The sequence below is a fragment of the Passer domesticus genome, chromosome 1, assembly GCF_036417665.1.
Source record: "Passer domesticus isolate bPasDom1 chromosome 1, bPasDom1.hap1, whole genome shotgun sequence".
Classification (NCBI taxonomy): Eukaryota; Metazoa; Chordata; class Aves; order Passeriformes; family Passeridae; genus Passer; species Passer domesticus.
Genome location: NC_087474.1, coordinates 159852958 through 159860404, shown reverse-complemented (window position 1 = coordinate 159860404; position 7447 = coordinate 159852958). Strand labels below are relative to the sequence as shown.

General features: G+C 51.1%; 1 protein-coding gene across 1 annotated transcript; it reads left to right on the top strand.

The window, feature by feature from the left end:
- Window positions 1-504: 504 nt before the first annotated feature.
- Window positions 505-6632, top strand: ARC (activity regulated cytoskeleton associated protein). The gene is made up of 3 exons (XM_064399209.1): window positions 505-3783; window positions 4316-4482; window positions 4868-6632. The coding sequence occupies exon 1, from the start codon at window positions 1018-1020 to the stop codon at window positions 2230-2232; it is 1215 nt and encodes a 404-aa protein (XP_064255279.1). The 5' UTR covers window positions 505-1017; the 3' UTR covers window positions 2233-3783; window positions 4316-4482; window positions 4868-6632.
- The last annotated feature ends 815 nt before the right edge of the window (window positions 6633-7447 follow it).

The window sequence follows — 7447 nt, the reverse complement described above, 5'->3', positions numbered from 1 at the left end:
GCTTTTCCTTTCTCTTCTCTCCCTTTTTTTTTTTTTTCGCGCTGCTGATTTACCACAATTCCCAGGCATTTGCATGAGCAGTGAGCTCACCCTGTGTGTGTGTGTGAGCGCAGGGGGTGTGCGGGGGGCCCGGGGGCGTCTGACACACCGGATTCCTCCTCATCCCGCCCTCCCCGAGCCCTGCCAGGGGACGCATGTTAATGATGACCTTGCTGAGTAAAGAGTTGTGGAAGGAATAAGTGTTTTTCCTGCGCTCCGAGAGGCGGAAGGTGCGATTACTCATCCATCTCTCCAACTGTCTCCAGCACCTTTCAAGCGCTTCTCGCGTCGAGTCTGGGGGCGTGAGCGAGGGGGTGGCGAGCGAGGGGAGGCTGCCAAAATCTGGGTTGCCACAGTCACCGGCATCTCTTTTCCTCCAATGAACGCTGCGCTGAGAGTGCGAGAGGAGGCTGGGCACCACCCACATGTTGAGCTGCGTGGAGTATAAGTAGATGGAGGAGCCTGGACTAGTGGCAGTTCAGACAGGGAGGAGAAGCAGCTCTTTGCATCTCCAGTGAAAGCGGTTTTTGACTCACCTAGTTTGCCCGAGGAGAAATCACCCGGATTTTTGCTGCAGCTTCCAGCTTCTTTGTGCATCTCTGTGATTTCCTCCGGCGGGGACTTTGCGGCGTTCCAGATTCCCAGTGGGATTGGACATCCTATCCAACTCCTCTCCTTGTTCCTGGAGGATCCTGGTTCTCTCTGGGACTCCCCTGAACACGTGAGACCGGCGTTTCCAGCTTGGCACCAGGAGAAATTTGCCTACAACTCTCTCTGGGATCCACGTGGACCGACCAGCTCGCTCTGCGGTGATATCTGATTGGGTTGTGTTTGTGTCCCAAAGTCCTTGGAGGGGGGTTTAGAAGTCTCTGTGTGTCTTTCAGGAAGTGTTGTGGTGGGGGTTTTTGGGATCCAGCTTTAGTGCCAGGGGCTTATAACCCAGTTCTTCCCGCGTTTGCCACTCGCACGGTCGGAGCCATGCAGCTGGACAATGTCACCAGCGCGGGCGTCCACTCCTTCCAGGGGCACCGTGGAGTTGCCAACAAGCCCAATGTGATCCTGCAGATAGGGAAGTGCAGGGCAGAAATGCTGGAGCATGTCCGGAGGACCCACCGGCACCTCCTGACAGAAGTCTCCAAGCAGGTGGAGCGGGAGCTGAAGGGATTGCAGAAATCCGTGGGGAAGTTGGAGAACAACTTAGAGGACCACGTCCCAACTGAAAACCAGAGATGGAAGAAGTCCATCAAGGCCTGCCTGGCCAGATGCCAGGAGACCATTGCCCACCTGGAGAGGTGGGTCAAGAGGGAGATGAATGTTTGGAAGGAGGTCTTTTTCCGCCTGGAAAAGTGGGCTGACCGCCTGGAGTCCATGGGAGGCAAATACTGCCCTGGGGAGCAGGGCAAGCAGACAGTGTCCGTCGGGGTGGGAGGTCCGGAGATAAGGCCGAGTGAGGGGGAGATTTATGATTATGCCCTGGACATGAGCCAGATGTATGCCCTGACCCCTCCTCCCGGGGAGGTGCCCAGCATCCCCCAGGGCCACGATTCCTACCAGTGGGTCTCCGTGTCGGAGGACGCTCCAGCCTCCCCCGTGGAGACCCAGGTGTTTGAGGATCCCCGGGAGTTCTTGAGCCACTTGGAGGAATACTTAAAGCAGGTGGGTGGAACAGAGGAGTATTGGCTGTCTCAGATCCAAAACCACATGAACGGCCCAGCTAAAAAGTGGTGGGAGTACAAGCAGGACTCCGTCAAAAACTGGGTCGAGTTCAAGAAGGAGTTCCTGCAGTACAGCGAGGGAACTCTGACTAGGGATGCGATCAAAAGGGAGCTGGATTTGCCCCAGAAAGAGGGGGAGCCCCTGGATCAGTTCCTCTGGCGCAAGAGAGACCTGTACCAGACCCTCTATGTGGATGCAGATGAGGAGGAGATCATCCAGTACGTGGTAGGAACCCTCCAGCCCAAACTGAAGCGTTTCCTGAGCTACCCCCTGCCCAAGACCTTAGAGCAGCTGATCCAGAGGGGGAAGGAGGTCCAAGGCAACATGGAGCACTCTGAGGAGCCCAGCCCACAGAGGACCCCTGAGGTTCAGCCAGGAGACTCCGTGGAGACCGTGCCCCCCTCAACCACCGCCAGTCCCGTGCCGAGCAATGGGACTCAACCAGAGCCCCCCAGCCCCCCAGCCACTGTCATATGAGCTCCCCTGAGGGGGGTCTGGGTTCCGTGGAAGGGAGAAGGGGGCTTATTTAGGAAGCTTCTCCTTGGAGGGAAGTTCTGGCTGAGACGAGACCTGAGGAGTGCTCAGTCCAACAGCCCAGAGCAGAGGGATTGGCTTTGCTCCTGGGGGGAGGGAGGTGGTGAGGGAGAGGCACCCCAGGATGGGGCTGCCCCCCTCACCCAGGCCGTGCCATGCGGTGGTGCTGGGGACCCTGCTGGCACCACTGCGGGGAACAGCCAATTTTATGAGAATTCCCTGACAAGAAACTAGAGACAATTCCCAACTTGTGAAGCGGCCGCTCGGCACTGGCAGCTCTCAAGGACTTCATACGAGTGCAGCAGTTGGTGGAGGGTTCCTACCCATCTGGATCTCTCTTTTTCCTTCTCTCCTCCCTCCTCCGAGAGGGTGGCCCTGTCCTGAGGAGACAGCTTTCTTTTTCACCCTTGCCTGTTTTTGATTAACCTCTGGGTTTCTGTTCACTTGGCAATCTCCTGCTCTTACTTGCTCCAAAGGATTAAAGTAATTTTTTTGATTATTTTTTGTTATAAGAAGAAAAAATAATCCTATTATTTCAGGAACTGAAAGCTTTAAGAATCTGGATTATTTTCTGTGGTTTTCATTTCACTGCACCTAATACCTGCTTTAATGTGTTTCCTCTCAAGAGGCTCTTACTGGTTTACTTCTTGTCTTAGTTTCTGCTCACTCTAGTTCAAGGCCACTGCAGTGCAGAGGCAGATTTCATCCTTTCTCTGCACATTATCCTGTGCATTCAGCAGGAAACAGATTTTCTAATTAAATTCTGAGCTCATTTATTGAAGGAGCAGTCTCCTTCCTTTCAGAGAAGAGAGGGTGTTCAAGGTAGAGAGAGGAGACACCAGAGCTTTTTTGAGAGAGACTGGGGGGGAGGGAAGGGAAATAAATCCTTATTCCTTGAATGAAACAAACAAACACACCCTAAATTCAGAGCAAAATATCCCCAGAGCAGCAAATTGAGTCCATGCTGATGTGTGGAGACAACAGAAGCTTTTGCCATGTAAAAGCCAAAAGAAGTGAAGAGAGGATCTGTGTGCCCCAGCACAGTTTTAGCCTGTGCATCGCTGCAAGGAGTTTCTGCTCACACAGACAGAATCCAAATGCTCCTGGAAAGACTGGCACCCCTGTCCTGGAGCACCTGAGGACAGAGTGTTGTCTGCTCACAGAGGAATTCTTGCAACATCTCACCATAAATGGAGATGGACTTGGACTTTGTGACTTCTTCCATGTTGAGACAGGAAACGCTCAGCACTCACCTGTGGCCAGTGCTTGATGACAGGACTGAGAGAAGAAAGACATTCCTGAAATTTGGCTCTCCAAAGCTTCCCGAGGCTGAACACGTCTTGGGCATCACCTGCATCCACCACCAGACCAAATAAACAGCAGGGATGCAGCAGCAGGAGTGACCCTGGGATGCTCCTGGCACTGCCACAGCGGTGGCACGTGGCCCTGGTGGCTCGGAAGGCCTTTGCTGTGACTCCTTCCAAGAGGCTGAAGGTAAGGCAGCTCTCTGGCATTCTCTCCTCAGAGCTGAACTGGTCATAGAATGTCCAGTAGAAACTGGGATAAAAACTCAGCAGAAATGGGATATGGGATTGGGTTGGGAGAAAGGGGAAGGGAGACCAGCCCAAGGGAAATACAGGAATGGGAAAAGTTTCCAAAGAGGGCAGTATCCTGCACTTTCTGATTAATATGGGAAAAGAATGGGGAGATTCTCAATTAGCCCAGCCCCAGAACCTGCCTTGTCCTTCATGGAAAACCTCTGGGCTTGAGTCCCCACCTGAGGCAGCACATCCCAGGCCCATGCACAGCCCAGAGGAGCTGCAGGTCTGCTCTGCATCCTTGCTGGGAGCTGGTCTCAGGAATGGTGGGAGCTCTCCTCTCACTTGTTCCCAGTTTGTCAACAGCTCTGCGTGCAGAGAAAGGAGCATTTCTCACTAATGACCCGGGCTGAGTGATGGGGGAGTGGGAGTCACTGCTGAGGATGAGCTGGCCGTGTATTACAAGCTTTGTCTCCTCTTGCTTCCAGTGACTCACTCAGATCCTCCTCTGAGAAGGAATCACTTCGCAGCATGCAGCGTTTGGGAGGAAAGCCACAGAAAAAGCTGCAAAACAAAGGCCTCAACATCAGACCTGCTCTCAGGACCCTTAGCCACCAATGGCCAGATCCACCACCTGAAGGAAAGACTGGCACAGGTAATTACATCCCATATTGCTTTCTGGGTCTACCTGAATGTCCCCAGTGCCCTGACCTGAGATATTGAACAGCCCAGGTGCAAACGCCAGTGCTGGTCTCAAAACCTCAGTCCCAGGGGCTGCAGCAGCCTGGCACCACCAGAGAGGTGGGATTTCAGCTCCTTGCTGCCAGAACCCAAGCACCAGCCCCAGTAATTGATGCCCCACGGACTGCACATTGTGGCTTTCCCTTGGCTGGACCATGGGCAAATCCTTAAACCCCAACACCTCATAGGTCCTCCAGGCTGCAGGCACAGCAAAATTTAATCCCAGCTCCTTAGAATTTCCCCGTTCTCCCCACTTGAAAAATCTAATCAGAGTTGGTGCATTTTTTTTTCTTTTCCAGCAATCCCTGCTGCTGTTGCTGAGATTCCTTCTCTGTGTCCAAGAGCTTTCCCAGGGGAGAAGAAAGTGCTGCAGGAAGACAAGAGGGCAAATCATGCACCAAAGAGCCTCCCATGCAGTGCAATGCAAACATTCAAGGTGCTGAGAGCCAGAATGAAACTGGGAAGCTGCTTCCAGCAGGACAAAGAAAAACCTGAGCTGGTCCAGGTCCTCCAAGCACAGAAGAAAATGCTGAGAATGGAAAGAGAGGCCAGAACAGAAGAACCAAGTCCAGGTTTTGGGGACAGCAGGGATGCTGACTGTCTGTGGAGAGGATTCTGCACCTCTGCAGTCTGGGGCTGCTGGGACTCACCTAAAGAAATCTTCACTGGAAAATGATCCTCACTGAAAAAAAACAACAAACTTTCCTGATTAACTTTGCCAAGGGGCTGATCCTGCCTTGGCTAGGAACCCTCCCCGCTGGCCATGCTGTAACTCACCTCTCCTGAGTCGTTTCATGCGGGTATCAGTTCCAGACCTCAAAAGGGCTCCCGGAGTTTGGAGAAGCATCCCATGGTCCAGATGCTTGTCTGAACTGTTGGAGCCTGCACATCTGGGCCAGCTGTCTTGCCAGCAAGGAGCCTTGTGAGACAGCAGGCGCTCTCTGGGTCTGCATGGGCCAGAGTTACTGCAAGAACTGGGGTTCTTGTGCTGGCTTTGGAGTGACTGTTTCCATCCAGACCCAGGGAGCCCAAAAAAAGAGCTCCAGTGAGCTGGACAAGACAGTTTTGGTTCATCTCTCAGCCGAAGAGGTCCAGTTGGTTCCTCTCTCTTCCAGAGCCAACTGTCCTCTGTGTGTGTGTGGGTGGGTGGGTGTGGGTGTGCGTGTTTCATTATGGGGGGGGGGGTGTGTGTGTTGAGCAAAAAAAATCCACATTACTTCTGTGGTGTTTTGTTGCATTTGAATTAAGCTAGAGGGACCTAAGGCACATTCCAACAAGGCTCAGCAAAAATGTCCAGGACTGGAAAATTCCATAAAACCATGTAAAGGCAGATTCCCGGACATCATCTTAAGGTCTAAATGATATTTGATTTTGAGGTGCTTAATTTCCACAGTCTCTTCCAGGGGACTGGACTGCCTCAATAGGCATTTTATTTCTCCTGTTTTTTTAGGGAATTAGCCTGTCTGTGCTACTTGGTCATTTGGTCCTGAGTTTTTTTTACATTTTCAGCTGGCTTTTTGGAGTGTGCAGAACTGAATTTCCTGGACTGATTTGATTTCAATTGTTGCTCCCAGCAAATTGGAGCTTTACTTGTAGCACCCTGGTTTTTATTACCAGCCTCTCCAGGAAGGACTGGTAGTTTATTTTCCTGGGGCAGAGTCACGTGAATGAGAAGTGTGGATGTGCTGTACCTCTGGAACTTTAGCAGATTTCAACCACTGCATTTTTTTTCCTCCCTAGGCGATTTTGCATTTACTGATGAAACTACTTTAGAGTTTTTATTTTTACTAGAGATATTATTAATTCAAGCAACCTTGTGCAAAAGGCAAACATGTCAAATCGCTGCAGGTTGTAGGGGTTGAAGCCAAAAGGTCTTTGTAAGCCGACATCACCTGCCCTGGACCTGACTGGACCAGGCAGTTTATTCCTCATGTGTCATGTTGGAGTTACAAGATCACACCAAGCCACTAGAGCCTGCCAGTAGAATAGTGCAACCCTCGATTTGCTATTGTAGCAAAGCCTTTTGTAGATTTATACAATAAAACTTTGAAATATCTGCTTCAATTGCTTCCTGCCTCGTTTTCTGGTCTTTCTTCCTTGGTTTGTGGGTGACTCAAGTATCTACTGCCCTCTGAAAGTTGGGGGCTATTGGGGTTACCTGGCTTATAAAAATCTTTTTTCTCAGCAAAAGCATGTGGTTGACATAAAAAATGAAATGCACTGAGTTGTTCAGACCCTAAAACTGAGTCAGATGCAGCCCATGAATTGGGAGAACCTTTGTGGGACTGTGGATCCCGCAGGGCTCTTTTTGGGTAAAGCTGGGAGAAGGACCTTTGAAATGAGGACAATCACATTCCCACCCATGTTTGAGAAATTCGCAGAAGAACTGAGGCAAGACAGGGCAAGGTAAAGAAATTAAACCTCAATCAGCTCCGTTTTTACAACCAAAGAGCCTTTGTGAGTGATAAGCATCCTCACCCAGCAGAGACCCAGGAGCTGGGGCTTTGTTATCCGATGCATTCTCAATTCCTTGGGTTCATTACCTCTAAAACATCTGGAGGTTATCCAGGCTGGAGTCAGGGAACACAGCAGGGAAAGGAGCTTAAAGCAATTTAAACTGAAATGTTTATTTTTAGCAATAGATTGATTGGCCCCAAAGATGTTCAGCTGAAGGACTCTGCCTCTGCAGATCCTTTTCCAGAAAATCTTTGCTCTCAGAAGGATTTAGCCCCATTCCCTGGTCTTTCTCCAATGAAGGAAAACAGTCCAGGGTGGGATGCAACTGGTAACGTGCACTTGGGTGGGTCAGCTGGAGAAACAAAAGGAGTAATTCCGTTTACAACAGGGAATAAATGCCCGGTGGACCTCCCAGAGATCCC

Excerpts from the sequence above, each read along its gene's own strand:
- ARC (XM_064399209.1), top strand. The coding sequence starts at position 1,018 with ATGCAGCTGGACAATGTCACCAGCGCGGGCGTCCACTCCTTCCAGGGG.